Source organism: Chlorocebus sabaeus, chromosome 11 (assembly GCF_047675955.1).
Source record: "Chlorocebus sabaeus isolate Y175 chromosome 11, mChlSab1.0.hap1, whole genome shotgun sequence".
NCBI classification, from domain to species: Eukaryota; Metazoa; Chordata; class Mammalia; order Primates; family Cercopithecidae; genus Chlorocebus; species Chlorocebus sabaeus.
In genome coordinates this window covers 13,969,096-13,993,747 of record NC_132914.1, presented here as the reverse complement: position 1 = coordinate 13,993,747, position 24,652 = coordinate 13,969,096, and the positions used below count along the sequence as shown (strand labels likewise).

General features: G+C 44.8%; 1 protein-coding gene across 1 annotated transcript; it reads right to left on the bottom strand.

The window, feature by feature from the left end:
* Window positions 1-2,911: 2,911 nt before the first annotated feature.
* On the bottom strand, window positions 2,912-23,252 carry EMP1 (epithelial membrane protein 1). Its single transcript, XM_007967725.3, has 5 exons — window positions 23,150-23,252; window positions 8,154-8,272; window positions 6,143-6,239; window positions 5,897-6,037; window positions 2,912-5,183 (listed from the first exon to the last, which is right to left on the bottom strand). Exons 2-5 carry the CDS (start codon window positions 8,229-8,231, stop codon window positions 5,014-5,016), a joined length of 486 nt encoding a protein of 161 aa, XP_007965916.1. The 5' UTR covers window positions 8,232-8,272; window positions 23,150-23,252; the 3' UTR covers window positions 2,912-5,013.
* Between the last annotated feature and the right edge of the window lie 1,400 nt (window positions 23,253-24,652).

The window sequence follows — 24,652 nt, the reverse complement described above, 5'->3', positions numbered from 1 at the left end:
CCACCCACTGTTGTTTAATGAATCTCTTAGTATCATAAAGTCCCTCATGTGTCATGTGTAGACAGTCATTTTTGAATCAGGGCTCACTTTGTTACTTTTTTTCAATTAAACCTCTTTTCTATATGAATTACCCAGTCTCAGGTATGTCTTTATAGCAGTGCGTAAACAGACTAATACAGGAAATTGGTACCTGGAGTGGGGCATTGCTATAAAGATACTTGAAAATGTGGAAGCGACTTTGGAACTCAGTAACGGGCAGAGGTTGGAAGAGTTTGGAGGGCTCGGAAGAAGACAGGAAGATGAGGGAAAGTTTGGAGCTCCCTAGAGACTTGTTGAATGGTTTTAACCAAAATGCTGATAGTGATGTGGACAATTAAGTCCAGGCTGAGGTGGTCTCAGATGGAGATGAGGAACTTATTGGGAACTGGAGTTGCCAATAGATCAGGAGTTAACCAGAAGCTTGAGTTGAGTATGGACCTGGCATATGGATATACACATTGACATCTTATGCTAGTGTTCTGGCCCTCCCTGCCCTGACAGTGGTAGAAGCATCCATCAATGCCCATCCTGATATCAGCATAAAGGACAGGTTGGAGAGATTGTAGATAAAGGCAGAGAAGCTATTATAATGCTCCTCACCTGGAGTTCCCCAGATGGAAGACAAGGAGGCCCTGGAACAAAGGAATGGCATTTGGGACAAAGTAATGTTGGCAAATAAGAAATGCAGCAGTGGTCCAATCCACAGGAGATGCCAGGCAATTGCTCATGGCATGAGATAGGGTCATAAGGAAGAGCAAAGACCTGAAAATCTTTCTTCTTCCCTTCCCTAGGCATCCATGATCCCACCTCATCTACATCCCACAGAGCCTCCATTTTCTCTAGGTATGAAACTGATTTCCAAGCTAGACTGAAAGCTGGAGGAAGATGGGACACATGTCTGCTTCATTTTCTATTACCCCAGCATGTAGGTGCAGCACCCAGCCCCTAGTTGTTTATCAGTATAGGTCTTGATGGTCACCTCCCCAGCCTCCCACCTCAGGAGTAGGCTCCACATGTCTCCCTTTCAGAAACAAGGCCACTTAAGACTCCAAAAACCCTCCTTGCCTTGGGCTCCACACAATCAGTGTATATCTTTCCTCATCTGCTGTGTGCTCTGAAAGTCGTGTTCACCTCCAAACAGTACATCTTTAAAATGGGTCACCTCTCCTCACAATCTACTCCAAAATTTCCAACAAGTTTTCTTCTTTTCATTTTGCCTCCCACCAGCCTATCCTGTTCCCTTCTCTCCCCCTACAAAATCTAGCTCTTCTTCAAATACATTTAAACATTTTCGCTAGGATATCTATCTATTTCTTAGTAAACATTGAAGAGAGTTTCTTCCTTTATTCAAGTATGGAGCCCTGCTCGATATCCTTTTGGTCTTCATATGCCTTCTTTCAAGGCCTTTCTGAAATTTTTTTCCATGCCTGAAAGCCAGTGGGGTTTTAACACAGGGACTGCGATGGCTAATTCCAAGGCAGAGTGAGATCATTATCTATTAATCATTTGATAACTCAAGTTTATCACCTTGATCAATGAATAAGTTATCATTTGCCTGTGGGTCCCATTCTTGAGTGGTCATGGAGAACTCTGTAGCTCACCCTCTTTACACTCATAATTTGCACAAATTTCACCTAAGAGTATTTACTTAACCACTTTAATTCTATTTGTCTCCACCTAAGACTTTTAATTCAACAAATATTTATTAAGCTTCTCTATAAAAGGGACTCTGGCAACTTTCAGACCTGCACTGCAGCACCAGCTCTCTGCTGGCTCACCCCCTGCAGACTTTGGGCTTGCCTGTCTTCATAATCATGTGAGTCAATTCCTTTATATATATGCACACACATGCGAATCTTGTTGTTTCTGTTTCTCTGGAGAATTCTGACTAATACACCCCCATTCACCATCCAGGCTTTTGAGGAGAAAGATACCAATCTTTGAAGCAGAGGACACTCTGGATAGAGCCAGGAGTTTGTTGCAGAGTCTGAGAAAAGTTCCCTCTGGAGGAGGGATGGAAGGATAGTCTGGGGTGTTGATTTAGGACTGGGTGTATGACATAGGAGAAAAGAAATCCCTGGGGGAGCTAAGTGAGGGAAGTGGACCTCTTATGATAGTTTCTCAGAGCAATCTAAGAAATCATGTAGGCCTCTGAGAAGGCATCAGGAATCGATGCAATTTGATTAATTGATTTAAAATATGTTGAACTTTTCAGCCTCCATTGTGTATTTTTGGTGCATTACTCTGTGCAGTTATTTCATCCGAGACCAGAAGGGGCTGGAAGATTGCCTGCTCCACATTCAAACCCTCCTTATTGTATTGGTGCTGACATGACACAAGGATATGCAGTCTTTACCCAGTCCTAATTGCTCACAGAAAGATGCCAGTCCTTACTGCTCACAGAAAGTAGTGAAGCCTCCCTTCACTCACAGGGCCCACAGAGGTATGCCCTGGTTTATGTAATGAATGGGCTGCTACAAATAGATGTGATGCGTGCCTTTGTGAATCACTTTATATTTTGAAGACACACTAGAGGAGCTGGCTATTTCAAAGAAACTTTACAAGTGCCTCATTTCTTAATGTCACAAGCATTTCTGATTTAAGATCATAAACTCTTTCTAATGTATTAGCTTATGAAGTTTCATGTTTTGCCTAAGAGGTTTAATTAAAGCAAGATAAAACTATGCTTAATAACATTCAGTTGCCTGAAAAAGCTATTGCAGAAACGCCTAATATATTACCAGAAAGTAGCTTAATGTCTCAAATAAATGTCAAGTTGTCCAAATCAAACTGATAGGCAGCTTAATGAGGGATAAATGTCACAACTATCCATATTTTTCCACATTTTTTTAGAAAGAAAACATTCACACAATGAAGGGAATCAGAATCTGTTTTTATATCCCTAGAGTTATAAACATTTGTATCAAAATATTTACAATTATAGTATATGAAATAATCTATTAATGAAGAAGCCCAATACAGTACTAGAACAATCCACCAAAATAATGCAAATTACATAAGACATAAATGTCACAGAACAATAAGTAAAAGATAAGGGATACATGGTTTACTCCAGTCATAGTTCAACTTCTTAACAAAATTTGAGTATTTCCTTTGGAGATGTCTGATATGTAAGTATGCTTCTGCACTAAGACAGCCTTCTATAACCATGTGATAATTAAATCATAATAACAAAGTTCATCTTCCCACAGTTTTTGCTGGCCAATCTCTCTAACCCAAGCCCAGGTAATTTGGTGGCTTGCCCTCAACATTTCCTTAACCAGAATAAACATAGAGAAATAGAATTAGTAATAATCCTTTTACATAAATACCAGAAATCATGGCATAACAAATCCCCAAAAATGAAAGGTATACAAGAAATGGATGAGGCGAAAGCTAATAAAGAAAAGTAGGCAAGATGTCTCAGATTCTCCCTGGGGTAGACCTTCTCAGGGCGATAAACAAAATGTCTTCCCAAAAAACCCCTTTAGACAGAATCTGAGATGGCTTAAAATAGCTGCTCCAGGGCAGAGCAATGCCTGCTTAACCAGGAATAACATACTACTTCTAAGTCCTATATAGAGGTGCTCCTGCGGCTGCAGACAGCTCATCTACCATCTGACTAGGTACTACAAGAGTTTTTCCTTTTTTATTTTAAAGAAAGATCTGCCCATCACCTAGATTTTTATTTACCTCATGGGATTTTCTCATTTTCCTGGGAATGCAGGCACTCTGTTCTTATCATGGCTGAAATATAGTATGCTTAATACTTCACAATTATATAGCACCTTTCACCCAAGGGCCTGTTGTTTGGTTTTGGTTTACGTGTGTTTTAATCCGCTTCCAGAATTGCCATGTCTCACCTGTGAAGTGGGATAGGCAGGGTTCCTAAGAGGTGATCACTGTAGCTGGTGTCTAAGCCAGAGCTACTGCTGAACCTAGGAGCCCTGATCCTCAATATTGATCATTAGACAAAACTTCTTCAAAACAGTTAAAGGAAGAGTAATAGGATTGTGCTACAAGCAGCCATGTCCATCTCTTTCCTGTTATATACTTAAAAGAAACATTGACTGCATTGAGGGGAATCCTAAAAACATAACCCTAATATGGCACTGTTGCAAGACTGCCCCTGGGATCCCATAGTTTATGTGGTACTTTCACCACCGAATTGTTCACTAGTGACTTTAGAGAAACTCCAGAAGAGCTGACTTGGCTTTAAGCGAGAGGCCTAGCAAAGACCATGGCTTGAGGTCTCCATGAAGGACAGCCGTGTGTGAGGTCTGGACTGGGCTCTGAGCATCCCCCAGGTTTTCCATTGTGAAAAGCTCTCCTTCTTGGTTTAGCTAACCCACCAAGGTGACCTTACAAATTCTCTCTCCTCCTCCCATTTTGTCACTGAATTCCACAGAGCTAAGTATCTGTTCCAAAGAGGGACAATGGCTCGCAGGCCAAAACCCCCCAGGAGGCACTTCAGACTGGAATGTGATGTTTTGCTTTGGGTCAGAAGGGCAGGATGGCTTCCAGGCTTATCGTATTCATCACATTCAGATACAAAGACAGTATCTGCTCTTGCCAGAACTTGTACCGCTATTTTAACTCGGTGCAGTAGGTCTGTGGACCTCAGTGCGTGACCCAGAATTCACCTCGGAAGTGGGGCTGGTGTTGTGGCAGCTGATGGGGCCCCAGACGGTGTGTGTCATTGAGAACAGCTGGAGGCCAAGCCTGGTGGCTGCAGGGAGGCTCTCTGGTCCCCATCAAGGGAGCATCAAAGTACCAGCCAACTACTTTCTCCCCAGGGCAGGGGCTTGGCAGCAGACAATCTCCTCAGTAATGGTTTGGGATTTGACCTCCCCCTTTTCTTCCCCCTCCCCCCTCCCCATCTTGATTTTTCCTGTACAGCAACTTCCACTTCCCTCCCAGATTCAACGGCTTCCTCCTCCCCACCCCCCAAGATCCCCATGAACTCGTCCGGCCTTATTTCTTTCTTAGGACCAGATAGAGAACGCCGATGATGAAGCTGAAGCAGAAGCAGATCCAGGCCAGGATATAGGAATAGCCGTGGTGATACCCCGACTGGTAGTTGTTTACCAAGCCATTCGCATAATGATTAGTGTAGATGGACACCCCCACCAGCACGCACAGCCCTGCAGGGGAAAAGGAGATGTGTCAGTGTGTTTTCTTACATTAACATCGAGAAAAAGTTTTTCTAATTTTAAGAAGATCCTATTTCCCTCATTAGCAATAGGAAAATGAACTCTGGTTGTTTGTCGCTAAACAGGAGTTCTGATGGATGTCCCCTGGGCCAAGCTTGATGGTATGTCGATAAATTAGAGGTGTCTGGGCTCTCATATCTGCACTCATTTGTGTGTCCATAGTGTGATGTAAAACACAGAACCTCATGCCTACCACCCAGCTGTTCTGTCTGGCCCTTGTGGGTCTAGGAAAGCTAATCAAGGATGAAAAAGAGCATGTCCTTCCACCAACCCGAGTATATTGGGAAAGAACAACAATTAAATGAGAATCACAATCATTGTGTGCATTGTGGCAGTGGTTTCATCTTTCTGAGAATTCCTACCTTTCTGCCTTCTTCAAGTGTCTGGTATACACATGCTATTGACAGATAATGCGCTGCCACTTGGTAGCTACCCAGGAGCACTGGTTTTGAACAATGAAGAAGATGAGGGTTCTTAACCCAAGCAGCAATTCAAGGTTTTCCATGAGAGAACAAATAACCAGAGGAGAAAATTGCACAAGGAAGTTTCACTGAACCATGTGCTAATCTGTCCAAGTTGCCAGTAGCCCCCATGGTAAGATGGACTTAACAATGTAAACTAGACTCAACCCATGAGATACTCACAGCACACCAGCATGGTGGCCCCAGAGAGGAAGAACCGGTTTCCCTTCTCCATGGTGAAGAGCTGGAACACGAAGACCAGGAGAGAGATGGCAGAGAAGATGATAGAGAGAATCATGAAGGCCTGCACTGTCTTCAGGGCATCTGTAGACACAGGGCGAGGAGAACAAGGGCATGGGGTCACTCCAGGGGCCGAGCATTCCCTGACCACACCTATTGTCAGCACTGGGTCAATATCTTTATATATACCTTCTGTGGCGTATAACAGGGTCTCATTGCAGAAAGTGTTGGTACAGTTATTCCAAAGACCTACTGATGCATTTCCCGCACTGGAAACCACCCAGACCTGAAACCAGAAGGAAAGAAAATGTTGATTGAAAGCTGACCCTCTGATTTAAAAAGAAAATAACAAATCAACTTGCATCGGGATCAAATATTAATGAAGACACTTTATCTAGCCATAACGATGGCTAAGCAGCCTATCTGTGGGTGAAAATAAGGTCCGATTAAAACTGAAGTCACAAAGATCCCAAGAGAAGAGAGACAGAAGAATGTGAAACCCAGAAAGAAACCACCTAGCCCTCTTTGGGTTCCACGATCTTCATGACTTAAAATAAACGGAAGTAATTCAACCACAGTGGTTTAAAATTCTAAGGTTCTGAGAAACAGAAATCCAGGATGAAGAAGCTGGCTTAAGTGTTTGCAATTCATATACTCTAACAAGATTGTTTCTTTTAAGTCCCTGGTTGACCAGGAAAAAAAAGTGAAATGTCCAACTGGAAACAATTAAAAAACATAAGACCTACTGGGAAAATAACAATGAATCTGGTGGTTAATAAGCCCCTTTCATCTAAACAGAAGGATCAAACTTGACTGTCACAACATGCAAAGTAATTTGATAGTAAAATACTACCGCAAGTGCTTTCCTGTAGGGGCTACTAAAAGCTGAAGGGTGACCTGAATGGATTCCCCCAGGCTCATGATGGTGCCGCCATCCCTTCCTGCCTGGCCCAAGAAAAGGAATCACCCTTCTAGAATAGAAAACAAGTGCAGGGTTCTGTCTACACACACACAAATGCACACACTGGAAAGGCGGGGCCAGGCACATGCAATCACCTGCGCCAATCCCTGCTCTTCATTCAATAAACAACTGTGTGCCGAGCCTTATATTAGGGGCTGGTAATTCACAGACACGAAGCACTTTGGAGCTCATTAATACACTTTGAAGAAGCTTATCAGATTTATCCGGATAGATGTAAGAGTTGACATATAGAATGGCTAAATTACAAAATGAGGAGGTTGCATGGGTGGGAGTTGTCTTATCACAGTTATTCTTAAATTAGCCTTGCTTATGATCACACCCATCAATGTTTGCAAAGCTCTTCTAACTGAACTTTAAAACTCATTTATACTTTAACTGTGATAGGGACCTAAACAGATTCTAAAACCATGGTTTGCCGGCCTAGTGATTGGTGGCCTTGGTTTTTAAGTCCAAGGAGCTGGCTTGTTTTTTCTGAGAAAAGCACAAGTAAAAGCAAATTGGGTGCTACAAGCCACCACTAGAGGTCAGAGTAGCCCAGGGTTCAGAGAGAAAAGACTCCCTCCACTTTTTTTTTTCTTTTTTTCTTGTTTTGTCTGAGTTAGTTAATTAAGTGGCACTGGGTTAATCTTGCAAAACTCCACTTTCACAGGCTACTCTTTGCTCAGAATTTGAATTCGCCAGTCTGGCGGTCAAAGCCTGTCATCCTCTCCTTCCCATCTATCCTTCTAATCAAGCTTCTCAGAAGGGGAAGTTCAGCTCCAGCCACTTAGGTGTGTGTCCTCCTTATCCTCTGACCAAAGCGTGTCCTTCCTACATGTGCTCCTTTGCTAGCACTCCCACCTGAATGCATCCCTATGATCCTTCCACCTTCCCTCTTTCGCTAAGAGAAACCTCAGTCATCTACCAGTCCTCCAGGTTCACCTCAAGCTCCACTCACACCTGCTGCTGGGAAGGCTCTTCTAGAGCCCGAAGAAGCCACACTAGATCCTCCAGCCCTTAACCACCTACAGCTCTGGCAGGATCGCTCTTGTGGCCATTCACCTTTATCCTCTTGCTATTTAATTGTTTGAAGGGCAAGCGTGTGTTTATTTTGTTTTCCCACAACTGAGCTGTAAGTTCATGAAGGGCAAGGGCTGTGGCTTAAACTTCTTTTGTGCACTTGATGTAAATATTCGAATGATTTCTCAATGAGTGAATAAACAAAAGAATATTACTCACATTGGCAATGGTGCAAACAAATAGCATAATAACAGTGGCAATGTGGACCACAAATATACCAGCCAGCAATACCAACATCTTGGCTTTCGGTTTTTTTGGTAACTCGTGAGAAAAGAGTTCTGAAAAGAAAAAGAAAGGGACAAAAACGGTTACTGTTGGATTCGATAAGACGACTCAGTTTTCCCACACATGTGGGCTATCTGCTAACCTGGGGAAGAGCTGCTCTAAAAACCATCACAATCGAATCATAAATTCCTGAAAACACCCCTGTAACCTAGTTCTGATTTGCCTAAGTGCCTATTCATCCAGGTATACATACCTACATGGAAACATAATTTGGTTTCTTCTTAGGTATTTACATACTCATTTCTCTAATACATTCTATTTCAAATAAGGAACAAGAACATTTTATGATAACTGTTACTATTTTATTTTGTTTGTGTTTTAGAGGTTACAAATAAGACTTTGATTTTCAAAGAAGTAGACCTTTATAATTTCCAGGTCTCTGTGCAACAATGTCATATAAATGTCCATTTTCCACTAGGAAAATGTCCATGCTTTCATCGAATTGCTCACCCAGCACTTTTAATAGAAGCGAATGCCTTCTGAAGACTAGCAGCTATTACTCAATGCCCATATACTGAATAGGCTACTAATTTGATCCCGGATGAGATATAAAATGTGAAAGACACAATTCTATTATTATAATGCTGTTTGGTTTTCAATAATTATAACAACCTAATTACAGTTTAATGGTCTGGTCACTCCCGACTGAGCATTTCAGACTAGTATATACCTGAGCCTCTGGACTCTGTGTGCCCCATGGCAGAAAGCCTGCCATTGGTCTGGGCAGAGAGTCATATTTTCCACAGCTCAGTGTGACGGCTCTGAGGGCTTTAAAAGTATGCAACTTGAGATACTACCAAATGTGCCTTCTTGTACATGACATTTACACAAATTCCAACCCTTCAGGACTCAATACAAAAGATAGGCAAATGCATAAATCACAGGATGGGAGGATTGGGAACTAACATTGATTAAGAATGTACATGGATAAACAAAAGTTTTCAGCCGTAATGGCAGCAGAGAAGAAGGGAGCCCATTGATCATAAAGCCTAGGAAATAAAGGAAGTGTGAAGGAGACACATGGGGGAGGCTATTCTGATTTATGTCAGCTACAGAAGGAGAGCTTTGTCATGCCTAAGACTGTCACAAAGCAGTGCAGGCTCAGAGGGACATCAAAAGGAAAGGGCTTGAGGTTATTCACACCCTAGGCAGAATGGATGTGTGGATGCCCTATCCAAGGGAGGAGATGGCCAGGCGCGTCCTGCAGTTGTTCCACTGCCCTCTCTCACTCCACCTAATTTAATTGATGCTTTGAATGTGCTTGAGCCACTTTCATGCCATACCAGGTATTTATTAGAGAGCACTGATACTATAATTCCAACACTTCACATGCCTTTTATCTCCTCTTTCTTTCTTCATCAGGCAACCAAAAATCTAGAATGATCTAATATACATCAGGGTGCCTTGCTCTCTGCAAGCAAGGAATGAAGAGGCAGACACTGTTTCCACCATTCTCCCTGACCCTCTCCAGCAGCCCCTTCCCAATCTGGCCACTTCCTTCCAAACTAGGCTGTTTTTTTATGTGTCCAATTTAACTGTGAATGCAAAAATTATGACGTTTATCCTGCCTTTTCAGGGGAGAGGTTGGAGCTTTCATGTCTGCTATTAATAATCTCCCCACACATTCAAATTCATTTTTGCTTTTCTCGGGTTCTAGCACACCTCCACAATTTTCTGCTTGACTTAAATGCACAGCAAAAAGAGTTTTTCGAATCAGAGGTTGAATTACAATCGTATCCAGTTATTTGACCGCTCATCTCAGTTTCCTCATTTAGAAAGTGGAAGTCACAATGTCAATTGCAAAGGGAAGTGTGAGGATGAATTCAGATTGTTTATGTAAAACACCTAGTGTCTGGCACATGGCAGCTACTAATAATGGGGTTGCTTTAGCTGTGGTTATTATTATTACTATTATTCATAAGTGAAGCCAGGTAGCTGTTGCCAACTCAACCCAGTTACTCAATCGCTAGGCTGCCCCATGTTAAGTGCAAGTAATAAGACATCTGCTGTGTAGTCCACGAGGCAGGGTGTATAAAATCCTTTCAGCCCTCTTAGAAATTGTCATTTGTCTGACCCTTGCTCCTTAAGCGGGGAGACCTTTAAGAGCACACCCTCGGGAAAGACCAGGAGACAGTTCACTTTCTCAGCCCAACTTCCTCATACGCCCCAAGATTCACACCTCACCAGATCCTGATCTCCTTGCCCTCTATGGGGAAAGGAACAGGCTGATTGCAGGGAATTACAAATATTACATAACGAATACTGATGTTTAATCCTCCTCGGGCTCTTCAAATGACTTTCTTGTTCCTGTTGCTTCTAATTTACAAACATCCTCTTCGTAAAAGCGGGAAGGGCTGGAGGGACAATAACAGAATATAATCCACCAAGTGAAGCCACTTAAATGAGTCACAGAAAACATTCCCTCCCTGATAGTTTGTTGGGAATTCAGCGGCATTTTGTCTCCTTGGGTTACTCTGTAACCCCTAAAGTCAAGTCTGATTTCCTCTGCCCAGCTCACACGCTCTGTCTCAATGACCCCTCCCACAGCACCTCTACCTGGACCCATGCGTCACAGCCCTGGTGGTGTGTGTGAGTTCCTGGCCCCTGCATCCAGCTGACCATATGCCCTGCCCATTGCAGGCTGGAAGAATGGATGTGAGAATCAAGCAAAAGAGCAACTCTCTTTCATCGTGGATTTTTGTGATTGTGCCCTCCCTGTCTTTTCACCACGGAAAGAAGCGAAATGTCTGGAGTTAGCAAGTGGTCTTCTTGTGTGAAGCACACAGTTCTGTGTGTTTCTTGAGCTACAACTTCTCCATCTTTTCACTGGCCCATTATTTGTCAGGTTTTACTAATATCATTCACTGTCAGTTTAGAGGGGCTTCCATTATTTTCAATGGTCTTCCCCCAACACGGGTGAAAACAGAATGAATTATCTTCTTGAGTTTCTGGGCTGAATCATCCCTAGTTATCCAGTCTCTATACTGGGCTAGATACTTCCTGTCCCCAGGGGAACCCTCAGTCTGGAAGGGGTGATCATTGAGGTCTTTATAAAAAAGCCATTAGTGGTAACTAATGGGTAAATAGCAGAGTAGAATAACAGAAGAACCCTTGCTCCTGAAACTTCCACCTACCCATTACTTGCAGGGTAGCTTGTGGGGAGATTCATTCCCTGCCCCACTGTGAATCTTGCTTCATACAAAGGCACTGAAAAAAGTACCATGTATGAGAATTTATACATTGGAAGTGTTGGTGGCTACTACTTATTTCTTGGCAGTGTGTTTCACTAAAACAATAGTAGACTTCTCCCTCAGCCCTCTCCGAAATGCTATGGGTGGCACTCTCCAGTGGAAAGCATACCCCAGTCCTAGTGAGGCAGTGCAAACCAAGATGCAGAAAATCACAGCATTGCAATTCTGAATACTTTGAAGCAAGACCTGCTTTTTGCAGAGCATTTGGTGCACTGGGCAGTCCCAAAGTTGTAGGGGAATGCTCATAACAGCGTTCATTTGTGGTGCTTAGACTCCCAGACCTAGGCCAGCAGAGCTTATCAATTCATTGCATTTTTAAAGAACAGGCCATCCACTGACTTCCATGTGGACGCCAGGAACACATTTCTGTACTCACTGCTGTGAGTGGAGGATGATCTCTTTCTTAGGCCTCACCTACCTAACATACGTGGCACAGGGGCAGTCAGGGGCTGGGTAGGAAACTGAGGAAGGTATAGGAGCCATGTATGTTGACTCTGGAGAGAAGTATTGTTAACAGAAATGGAGATCAGCACCTCAGGGCCACACACGAGTCTCTGATATCCCTTTTCTGTTTTTTCTGCTCTAATGGACAGGCTTGCAGTTCCCTACCTCCGACCACCGTCTTTTGTTTCTGACCACTGTTCTTCCTTTTCTTTCCGCATTGCCCAGACCACACTACAGCAGGGGTGTCTTTGTGCTCCTAGCTCTAATGCAAACCTCACAAACACTGACCATTCAGTATTTAGATAAAGTTCTTAGCTAACAGAATAGCTAATATAGTTATAGTTAGTAGAAATAACCCTGAGGGAGTTCGAGACCATCCTGGCTGACATGGTGAAACCTAGTCTCTACTAAAAAAACAAGACATTAGCCGGGCGTGGTGGCACACGCCTGTAGTCCCAGCTACTGGGGAGGCTGAGGCAGGAAAATCGCTTGAACCAGGGAGGCGGAGGTTGCAAGGAGCTGAGATCACTCCATTGCACTCCAGCCTGGGCAACAGAGCAAGACTCCATCTCAAAATAAAATAAAATAAAATAAAACCCTGAAGATTAAAATTGCTCGTGGCTATAGCTCCAAAGGGCTAACTAATATGAGACCTGAGAGAAGGGAAAGAGGGATAACCAGACCTCTCAAGTTATCTCCATCCATTTAAATCTTTATTGGCTTCTTGCCTCCCTCTTGCACCCCCCCCAACACACACACACACATACACACACACAAATGAAACAATCAAAGGAACGCAGACCCGAGACTGCCATACATTGCTTTGTTGCCTTTGTTCAGGCAGCCTAACACTTTTAGGGTTCTCTGACCAGTGAGAAATTACTCAGGCCCACATGGGAGACTTTCCTTTTCTAGTGGGTAACTAAATCTGCAGAGACTTTGAGAATAATTGACTTCTAAGAAACAGAAGGGAAGTTTAGAGGTGCATAATTTGGCTCCGTGATTGCTAAGCTAGGAGTCAGATAACTTCCTCCTGTCCAGAAGTCTGTGTGCTTATTGAACTGCCATAGGGCCTGGAGGCAGCAGCAATTCTTTAAGCGTGGCCTAAAACACAATAACTGGGAGCAATACAATAGAATAGAGCAACCAAAAACCCACTTCTTCAGTGAAGGAAGTGGTCAAAATCCTGGGGCTTGAGTCACTGAAGAATTAGCCTTAGCCGAGGGGTGGGAGGGAGCATGCTCAGAAATCAGGGACTGAAGACGATGCGAACGCTGGGGGAAGCCCTCAGGGTTCAAATTTCCATGATTCATTAGAGAATGGGTAAGATTCTCCCAGATGAAAGGCATCTTGGAGGCCTTCTCTGCAAGAAGGCAGGAGAGAGCTTTCTGAGAAGCAGGGGATGGATCTGGCTGGCATTTCCCTGGCAGCTTAAGAAAGACCAGGTTTTTTTCTGGGGAGAAGAGAGCAGTAATGACCACTGCCAAATGTCCTATCTTCCCTTCCCCTCATTCCACTTTTGTTGCCCAAAACCTCACAGTCCTACCCTGAGTTTCCACCTCCATTACTTATCTCACATCCTTCCTTATGTTCCATTCCCACTGCCACTGTCCAGTTCAGGTCCTAGCCTGACCAAGGCATCAGCCTCACCCATGACACTGTCTCTGAACGCCCCCCATCTAACATATCTTCTACCCTGCTACTGGGTTATCTGACCATGGTACTCCCCTGCTCAAGAACCTCCAAACTCCCACCTCTAACCACCACCAATCACCAGGAAAGAGGCTCCAAGCACCTCAAGCCAGTCCTTGCAATCCCAGGCCTCGGATTTCCAAAAATAAAAGCCCTGCTTTGTATTCTTCTTTCAGTGACAGTCTATCAAATTCTTTTCAACCAAGCTAAAATCCTACTTCTTCCAAAATGCCTTCCCAGATCCACAGGTTAGGAGTAGTTTTCTTTTCTCTCTTCTTTTATTGCTCTCACATAGCTTTTCATTAAAACCCCTAATGATAGCCCTAAGATTTTAAGTCCCTGAAGGGAGAGTCTTGCCTATGACAGGTACCAAACAAATATCTGTTCAATGAACAAATAAACGAATTAAGGATGGCCATAATTTCTTCCCTATGGAAAAATAATCAATGTCAAAATGACTGAAGACTTCATAATAACCACAGAATTCTAGAGGGAAAATATTTCCTTTTTTTTTTTTTTAACGTACATAGACTTTAGTCCTTTATTATTTTTCAGAAATTGTTTAATACTTTACTACAACTATGTATTGAGCATCTTATTGTATGCAAACTTTATTATCTATTTCTATATAAATACCTATGTAAATATGTGACTGTTTCCTGGGTGCATTTGAATACACAAGGGTATATATGTGCGTGTTGCCTTTTGTTGAAAAGGAAATAAGTGAATTCAAAGAGAATGTCTTAAATTTCTAAACGCTAGTTTGTCTGCAGATTTAACCTTTCTCTCTACTTCTTTGAATTATAGAATCTCAGGACTGAAGAGGGAGGTCTTTAAAATTCCTTTTCAGTTCAAGAAAGTCATCTACAGATCTAGACCAAAGAACTATCTAAATCATGTTTAACCTCCTCTAGTCATGGAGAGCTCACTACCTACCAGGATCCCCTCCCCAATTAGAAAGATTTTGCTGACAATACGTCCAAGCGTGCTCTTGGCAACGACCACCACCACTTTTAATTCTACCGGTGACATTACCCTACAAGACTAATTCTTCCTCTTTCTAGCATGGTTGTCTTCACAGAAGAACTACCAGGTTATCAGAAGATTCACCAGAGGCCCTCACCTTAAATCTCAAAATCTCAGTCAAGTCATAACACAGTCCTGAGATTACTGCTAGACACTCCCTTTTTGTTGGACAATGTTTTTCTGACAGTGAAATTCTGATCTCTTTCTGGATAACTGTAAACTTTGGAGAAAGCTTTCTCACAGCATCTGACCAAAGACATGGCCCTTCCTCCAAGGCATGAGGAGAGAGAGAGAGGCGTAGCCGCCACTTCTGGTCAACTGACCCCCATGAGTCAGCCATCCCCACACCACCTTCCTCAGCGTGACACCTGAAACTCCGCAAGTGCCTCTCCTTCTTAAGGACATCGCGCAGGGTGGCACGAAAGCCTTTCTGTCCTCTGCGCACGTCAGGAGCATTTTGCTTTTGTTGGTTTGCTTTTGATGTGTTTGTTTCCCATGAAGGATCATTTGGTTGACAAAATGGATGCTCATGTTACCACAAAAGCAGAAAAGGAAGCACTCCCTTCTGGGGGCAGCCAGAGAGGATGTGTCTGGAGGAGGAAAAGACTGGGATTAAAGGCAGGCTGAGTGGATGAGACCTTGGATGAGCCTCTCTGGCCATTGTTATTGTTGTTTTATATCAAGTGTACTTTTCCATTCTCAATATTGTTTTTATGCAGGAGTGGGAAAGCAGGGTATTAATTTCTCCGTGGGAAACATGCGAAGAAAAAGAATTCTCAGGGGCCATTTCCTTCGGCCTCTGCATAGCTCATGTTTGGTGTGGAAGGAAGGAACCTCAGGTAGGACTTGATGTTGGAAAATACAGGGCAGTTTTTACAACCAGGGGAAACATCGTCAATCAAGCAGCAAAAGTAATAGGAACCTACATGCTGCAGGGAAAACAATTATTTTTTTCATCTCCCAAATGCAGGCTATCATAAATGGGGGTGATTATACAGCAAGTCGTGTTTGTCTGGTGCTGTGTAGACTAGCACAGAGTCTCACATAGTTAGGGGTGAGGAGCCAAGGGGTGGGTTGCGAGTGGGGCAAGCCTGCTATATGAGAGAGAACCTATTGGAGAACCAGATTCTTACAATAAATCTGCCTCCTACCAACTGCTGCCTTTGGAAAAATCACATAACTTCTCTGGTCAGTGGCTCCTAGAGGCACAGAGTTCAAAGTAGCACAGAGCAGGGCTTCTCAGCTCCAATCCTGGTTCCACCACACCTGAACTGTGACCTGTAGACCTCAAAGGATTAGCGTGAGGGCTGAAGGCCTGTGCCAGGCACAGAGCGGGGGCCACACAGTTCCTGGTTGGTTGGTCTCTTCCTCTGTGTAAAGTGAAAGGTTCAGGCCAGGGAAATGGGCCTTATGCTTCCCTGGCAGAGCCTGAAGACCAACGATTATGCTAAAAGCAAACAAGCGGCATGAATATTGTTTTTGCAAATGCTCCCAAGGAGAATAACCTTGCTCTCTTATTTCCGCTTGTCCTCCTTTGTGTCCAAGGGAGGGGGTGGATCTGGGCAACAGTTGCAAAGACTGAGGCCAGACCCGGGCTGTGAAGTTGGGGCCCAGCCCACTCCCCCAGACTGCAGCTGGTTAAGGGATCGGGCGATGTTCCCTGGGCGAGGACGGAAGCATGAGTTGCCTTCTGCTTTTGACAAAGGAGTGTTCTGGCAGCCAGAATGTCTTCAAGGGAGAAACTGCCAAGATAATAACTAGGGGTTTGGGAAGAAAACCTAGGTGTGGCCCAGCCCCAGCGGCGCTTGGGCGGGACCAACAGTAGATGGCGGCAACATGCTTCAACCAGCAAAGCTGCAGCCTCCTGGAAGGCAGCAAGCTGGGAGGGGAGGCCCCTTGCCTAGAGACACCCCAGACCCATCAGGTGGGCTCAGGGCTTCATTCCAATTCATTCTTTAGAGGTTGAGAGGCACTGAGGTCATTCAGTCCAACCCCTTGATAAGAAGGAAATGCACGTCCCCAAAGGAGAAAGGGAATCGAATCAGAACTGAAGCCATTTCGCACCTTCCAGGCAGGGCTCTTCCACCTGGCATGATTTTCTCTCTCCTGTCTCTTGGCTTAGGGTTTGGTGGAAGTTCTAGAACTTCTACCAGATCTACTGTTCTCTCTTTTCCTCCTACGTTCTCTAAGTTAATCAGAGAGTCAGCATACACCCCTTAAAACTGTGTCAATTATAAAAACACATGGTCTTCAGAGGCCACTGCTTCTCCCTTCGTTTTGCGGAGAAGGCCCACCCAGCAGAGCCAGCCTGCCTGGCCACCACAGGCCCGAACCAGATCCCCCTGCAAACTCCAAGCAAGCTTCTAACCCTCATCGCAGGAATCCCCACCCCACCCAGACCTGGAGACTATCTTTCAGTAAAGGGAAGCTCCAGGTCTCAGCTTCAGAACTTTCTCTGAGATCAGTGTGAACACACTGGCTTGCCCCAAGCTAGTTGTTTCAGGGTGGCAAACCTCTCTCCAACTCCCCTTCTCCAGCGTCCTGGGGAAGGGTCTTTGAGTCTTTGAAACGAGAGGTCTAAGGGTCAAGGACCCCATTTTGCTCTCAGCTCTGATCTGACCTGGAAGAGGAGAAAGAGGTTCCAGCCTGGTGGGCACCCATAGTGGAAACGCAAATGATACCAAAGAGGTGTCAACTATCCTGAAAAAAACAAGAGGAAACCAATGCAACAAAAGATTATTCCAGGTGACAAAGAATAGAATTCTGACCGAAGGGCTGTCCTGAAACATTGAGGGTAGGTGGTCCCCAAAAAAGAGCGGAAGGATGGGAGGGGAAACAGCCTCATCACTTCTCCCTTGCTCTTTCTCCATCCACTTAGCTCTTTGTCTATCCACTTTGTCTTTCTCTATCAACTTAGCTCTTTCTCCCGCTTTTAGGTCTTTCTGCCTGCCTCTTCCCTCAACACACAGCCTGGGAAATAGCATCCCACTTGCTCTCCCTCCCTCCCTCCTGTCTTAGTCGCACCTTCCTCTTTCTCCTCTCAAATTGTTCCTCATTGGCTCCTGTCCACACCTATACACCACACCCTCATGCTGCAGGGTCTTCCTCTTCGAGAAGAGGGTGGAGTTTGTTCCCAGGGCCAGCTCAGTTTCTCCCTGAGCCTGATTCTGTTCCTGGTGAATGCTTTGCTGTTGTCAATGTCTTCGCAGACTCAGCCTGCCCTCCTCATCTGAGCTGGCACCCTTTACGTTTAATTACTCAAACCTCTTTCTTTTATTCCTAGTGCCGGGTGAACACTCGTGGCTGAGAGCAAGTCCAGGGAACACCATGCCTAAAGAATCTGTGAGTTGATGGGGCAGAGGAGGCTGCGTGGGTCCTCAAGGAACCTAGGAGACGAGAATCCTCTGAAAAATGCCCATTTCAATGCCACGCGTTGCCCTGTTTCACTTTTCTATCCATTTTTACAGATTAAACTAGCTGCTAGCGTCAGCCCAAGGGATTCCTCAAAACAGAAATGGTAGGATCTTAATTTTTTTGTTTTTCGTTTCTTTTTTGGTGTTTTGTTTGTTTGGTTTGGTTTGTTTTGAGAAGGGTCTTGTTTCGTCACCCAGGCTGGAGTGCAATGGTACAATCATAGCTGACTGCAGCCTCAAAGCCCTGGGCTCAATCAATCGTCCTCCCTCAGCTTCTCAAGTAGCTGGGACTACCGGCGTGCACCACCCCGCCCTGCTTTTTAAAATTCTTCTTTCAGAGACAGGTCTATGTTGCCCAAACTGGTCTCAGACTCCTGGGTTCAAGTGATCCTCCCACCTCAGTCTCCCAAGTAGCTTGATTACCATGCCTGGCTGAATCTTAGAATCTCAGAGCCATAAGGGGTGTGAAAGAACCAACAGGTTCAACTTCTGAAAGCAAGAAGACAAGTGCCTCGCCTGTGGTTACACGGCAGAGTCTAGATAACACCACTGCCCCTCTGTCTTCCTAGTCAGCTGTCTGACATCTGCTCCAGGATTCTCGCCATGGTTTCAAGCTGTGCCGAAGGGGCTCTCTAGTTTAACTACCCTGTTTGAAGAAACAATCTATGAAACAGGCTCAGGAAATAGAAAAACTGTCACAGCCACATAAGGCCAAGGGCACCATTCAGCAGAAGAGTCCATCGTAGTTCCAGGGAAATGCCATCTCCACCACACACAAGAAAACCTTGACCCAAACATTTTGTTAAAAAGAAAAAGACTGAAGCAGCAATCACCACAGGTGTTTGTGCTTTCATCTTTCTCCTTCACTATCAGTGACTCTCCCAGGTAAATTGAAGGAAATGGTTTTACCCAGACAGGACGCCAGGGACTGAAGTGTTGCAAAGAGTAGTCTCAGGACGTGTGTATGTTGGGGCTGGGTGATGGAGATTCAGGTAAACCCCTAACTGGAACCATATTTGGGCTTCCGTGATTACTGAATAGCAAGTGCAGTCCAGAAATTCAAGATCACCTGGGCGGATCTGGGAAGAGTATTAGAAAAGGGAAGCCTATGGTGAGAAAATTCCTGTTCTACACTGGTTAAGATGTAGGAGCTCTTCTCAAGGGGTTGATACCCAGATTGCTGGCCAGCAATTACAAGGAGGCTACATTTGATGGGCAGCCTGCTCCCGTAGTTACTATGATGGGTGGTGACAATGTATAGGCGTGGGCTACGTGAACTATGGACCAAGTTACGGGACAATCCCCAAGTTATGGGACAATCCCCTAGCTAGAAGCCTATGTCCTGGTATTGGATTGATCTAGCCATGACCTAGTAGGTAGCAACACTGGGTGTGTCCCTCCAAGTATGTACATCTGAGAGTCCCAAATATGCCTGAGCTTTTGTGTTAGGCAGCTATGTACATACATGTGGGAAGTTAAAGAGGGAACCATATCCATGCATTTAGAAAATGAAAATACCTCCAAATCAAAAACCCTGTGAGTATGATTGACTAAGAGCATAATTCCAAGCTTCAAAAATGCTCCCTGCCCTTCTGAGCCTTAGGCCAAAAAAAAAAAAAAAAAAAGAAGAAGAAAAGATAATGCAGTGTAGATCCATCAAGTTGTATTCATTAAATATTAAATAGGCATTAAGTGTTTAGAGGATAAGGATCATTGGGTGGAGCAACAACGAAACCAGAATAGATATTTTCTGAGTTGTTTCAGGCCAACAGAATCAGGAAGTTATAAGGAAGTTGATTTTGCTGGATTTAAGGAACTTTAATAAAATTAGAGCTGGCCTGCTAGGGGGAATGAGTGTGGAGATACACACTGAGGTTCTGAGCTCCCCGCATCTGGAAATTTTAAGATCTGTAGGATGGTCATCTGTTCAAGATGGTGTAAAAATTAGATTTCTGCACACAGTAGGAGAATGAATGAGATCCAAGATCCCTCCCAAATTTAGGATTCTGTGAACAAAACGAAGGATGAAATGAAACTCACTTGCCTCCTGCCCTTTCCTGTGGCGACGGTTCAGTTATGTACCCCACCAGGCTCCATAGAGTCTACAGAAAAGCAGTCTTGCCTCATCCACAAGTTTTCCTAGGTCTTCAGCGTGTCTCTCTCCAGTAGTCCCTGTGGGTCTGGCACTACCTGAAATTCCTAGAGCCACCCAGAGCAAGCCAAGAGGGTCTGTATTCCCGGGCAGGGGGTCTCCATGAAGCCCACTGACAAGGCTGGGAACTTGATGGGCCTAATCTGGTCTCTGGAGGAAGCAGGAAGGGCTGAGGAAGGCGTAATAAGTCCTTTCCACAATCCACAGAAGGGATGTCTTTCCTTTCCCCAGCGGTCTGCCCAGCAGTCCTGGGAGATAGCCAGATTCTAAGGATGTGATCTGCTCCGAGTCGAGTTGGTTCTTGATGGCCTTTTGCCAACTCCCAAGACAGTGTAGTACCCACAAACAATGTAAAATGTGGGGGGCCCTCTGACCAGGGCGCCAGACAGGATGTCCTGCAGCCCCCGCCCCCGCCCCATTCTTCGGAGTCTGGGTGGAATTGGATCTGCCCCTGAGGGTGGGAGGGATGGAGCGGGAGGCGGGAGGTGGCGGGAATAACCCTCACATTTCTGTATTGTCAAAGCTGAAATCCAGAAAAACTCTCACAGCTAAGGGATTCTCTCACTACTTCTTGGATGAGAGCAGAGCGCAGGAATCAAAACGGCGTTTTTCTAAATTGTCTTCAAACTCCAGCAAGTAACATGTAGCATATTTTCTCATGTATAAAGCTGCAGTATCGGCCGGGCGCGGTGGCTCAAGCCTGTAATCCCAGCACTTTGGGAGGCAGAGACGGGTGGATCACGAGGTCAGGAGATCGAGACCATCCTGGCTAACACGGTGAAACCCCGTCTCTACTAAAAAAAAAAATACAAAAAACTAGCCGGGTGAGGTGGCGGGCGCCTGTAGTCCCAGCTACTCGGGAGGCTGAGGCAGGAGAATGGCGTGAACCCGGGAGGCGGAGCTTGCAGTGAGCTGAGATCTGGCCACTGCACTCCAGCCTGGGCGACAGAGCAAGACTCCGTCTCAAAAAAAAAAAAAAAAAAAAAAAAAAAAAAGCTGCAGTATCATGTGAAACGTTGCCACGAATAATGCAATTCATGATGGTTTACACTCCCAACATTGTCGGGGCTTTCCGTGCGCTGACTGGTTAGACAGACATTGCTTATTAGTTTTAACCCACACAGAACTAAAAGATTGGTATAATTTTCGCAGGATATTAACACTATTGATTTAATAATGGCTTCTCTAATCCACATCCATGTAATGTGGAAATAATAAACATTTGAAGCAAATGTAGGAGTTCCCTTCATCTTGAAAAGTTGCCCTGGTGCCTACTCAATCATCCCCCCTGGGGCAGTTTTACAAGGCGCATTGCCTGCCCAACACAGGGTTGATTACATCTAAATCTTCTCTCCCAACGTACTGCACTTCTAAAGGAAAAGCCTAACTTTGTCAGACAAGCTGAATCCTGTCATTCTCACCTTGTTTACTTGGGGAAAAAAATATACCAGTATCTTACGTTGAAATGGGCCACACCTCAGTAGACACTCACCCAATATGCTAACCTAAAAAAAAACAAAAACAAAAAAAACGAAAAAGCACCCTTCTTCATTCCTCCTGATTTACTTCATGATTAGCATGAGTGTTTGCATTTATACGACCACATTTTGGGAATGAGAGAAAAGATAGGCATTTCAAAACAATCACTGCCTTCCATGCAGAGAAATTCCACATCCACTTGCTTTTAAAAGTTCTTTTATCGTTTCTGATATGCCATCTTTTCACTGAGCACTGAAAGGCAGCTTTTTCTGGGGTGAAAGCACAAAGCCACTCAACAATTTTTAACAGGCACAGATGTTCTCCTGCCCCACCCTCTTCTCCAAACCCAGCTTCCCTTTTGCCTCCCCCGCCCTCCACATCTGGCCAAGAGAAGGCATCTGGAATCCTCATCAGCTCCCGCTTCCACCAAATGAACCCCTCCCACGTTTCATTTGAAACACCAGTTGCCTCCCTCTCTTTCTCTCTGTAACAGTTTTCTTTTTTTTTCTTTTTTTCTTTTTTTCTTTTTTTTTTTTTTTGAGATGGAGTGCCACTCAGCTGCCCAGGCTGGAGTGTCTCAGCTCACTGCAACCACTATCTCCCAGATTCAAGCAATTCTCCCATCTCAGCCTACCGAGTAGCTGGAATTACAGGCACCTGCCATCATGCCTGGCTAATTTTTGCATTTTAGTAGAGACAGGGTTTCACCATGTTGGCCAGGTTGGTCTTGAACTCCTGACCTCAGGTGATCCACCCGCCTAAGCCTCCCAAAGTGCTAGTATTACAGGCGTGAGCCACCGTGCCCGGCCAACGGTTTTCTTTAAACAAACCAATCCCCCTCTTCCCATGCTGTGAGGGGAAAAAGATACTTAAATTTAAACAGAAATGAATAGAGAAGAAAACAGGCAGGAAAAGCAATGTCAAAAATAAACTGAAAACCAGTTATCGATCCACTACCACCCAAAAAATCCCAACCAACAACCAGCGAGCAGAGAAAAAAATTCAAGTCCTGAAGCAATCAGAATCAAAACGGAGGAGGTGAAAACCATCTGGGCAGTTCCCGATGTCATTTCCAAGGTGTGTGGTGTTTCCTCCATAAACAGCATCCTACCCCGGTGTGTTTCAAAGTCCCTGCTCCCTCCACATCCTAGAACGAGAACCCGGTCACTGCCAGGCACGATTTCAGTCCCGTCCCACTGATTTCCCCAGACTCTGTCCTCAAAATACACTTTTCTGAACTTTCTGGAAAAAGTTGTCTCTGCATCCACTTTGAGCCAAAAGTTTCAAGGATCATAGAAAAATAGCAAAGGAAAAAAGTAAAAGCAAAGCTTAGATGGGGTCAGAAGAAGGAGAGCCGTGGAAAGGAAGGAGAAGGTTTGCTGAGAGTCCCCTCAGCGTTAGGAGCTGTCCTACCTGGAGAGTCCCAGCGACAGAGGCGCTCTGAGTGGCGGGTGCTGGCAGCAGCCCTGGTCCGCTCTTCTGAAGGTATGCGACCGCACTGAGGGGAGGGACCTGCCTCCCGAGGTTATAAGTTTCCCCTGCTGGTGTACTGGGGTGTGTAATGGGCGGTTTCTTTTCACCGTGTTTTAAAGGAGTTTCTATGAATCAGTCTGGCTTTAAAAAAAAAAAAAAAAAAGATTTGTTGGTAAGCTACGCCCTGCTAAGCTGGCAGTCAGTCAAGAGTGGTTGGGAGTGAGCCATCAATTCAAAGAACCCTGTTGTAGGCTGTCTCTGACTCAGACACACAGACCACAGTGGAAAAAGGAGTGACATTGCTTCAAATGAGTAATAGGATCACACAAATAGATCTGTTTACTGAAGCCCATTCCTCCTCACCAAAAAGGAGACTTGGTTACCATGGGCATAAGGCAAAACACAAGGTTATAGTCTGGGAGGGGGAGTAAAGGGGCCAGTGTCCTGCTGACTGACATCCTAGGTCATCATCAAGCGAGATTCCCAGTCTTCCTCCCCCATTAAATGCATCAGCTGCTGCACACTGTCAGGAATTATCAGATTCCTTCTTTTATTTACTTCCCTGCCTGACCCTAGTGCACTGTCCTGTGGGTGGCTGTACAGGGAGGCCCTGAAGGCAAAGGGGACACATGAGGAGCCCTTGCAACCCTGCCTCTGAGTGATGGAGCACTGATTGAACAGCGGAGAATCCCTGGTCTTTCATTATGCTCTGCTAGTGCCTGTGTGGACTCTCCACATTCCAGGAGGAAGTCCTCTAGTTAAGAACTTTGCTCTCTGCAATAATCAGCTGGACCTTGTTCCACAATTGACTTTCTTGAACTTGGCCAGTAGCGTAATCATCCCAACTACCTCCCTGCACCACTCCCCTCGCTCTCTCTGGACACTGGAGCTGGGAGAGGCCTGTGAAGTCATCTCATCCCACAGCCCAGGCATTCCACTGGAGAGAGTAAAAGCCCAGATGCCTGAGTTCAAGCCCAGCTCTCCACAAATTTGCTGTGTGACTTTAGGCGAACCACTTAACTTCTCCATGCCTATTTTCTCATGCATAAAATGGAGATGGCAGGTACGTAACTCATAAAGCTATGATGAGAAATACACATATAGGGCTTATGATAGTGTACATAGTGAGCACTCAACAAATCTTAGCTGCAAGGATTATTTTACTGAAGAAGCAGCTCAGGCCCAGAGAGGTGAAGTGACTTATTCTAGGAGATACAGTACGTTACCAGTAGTAGCTTGGATCTAAGTCAACACATCCAAGCAATTCTATTTCTGTTATTCTCTGCTGCACCCTGATGACCTGTTTCAATTCAAAATATGCACGTGTAGTATTTCTTCATTCATTCCGTCAATACAGCCTGCACGTCAACCTTCACTGGGCCTGGTTCAGAGCACTGAGTCACAGAAGTGAACAACACCCCTGCCTCTTGGAACTTATATTCC

Excerpts from the sequence above, each read along its gene's own strand:
- EMP1 (XM_007967725.3), bottom strand. The coding sequence starts at position 8,231 with ATGTTGGTATTGCTGGCTGGTATATTTGTGGTCCACATTGCCACTGTT. Across the intron at positions 6,240-8,153 it reads TTGTTTGCACCATTGCCAAT|GTCTGGGTGGTTTCCAGTGC; the intron begins GTGAGTAATATT and ends TTCTGGTTTCAG. Across the intron at positions 6,038-6,142 it reads CCTGTTATACGCCACAGAAG|ATGCCCTGAAGACAGTGCAG; the intron begins GTATATATAAAG and ends CTGTGTCTACAG.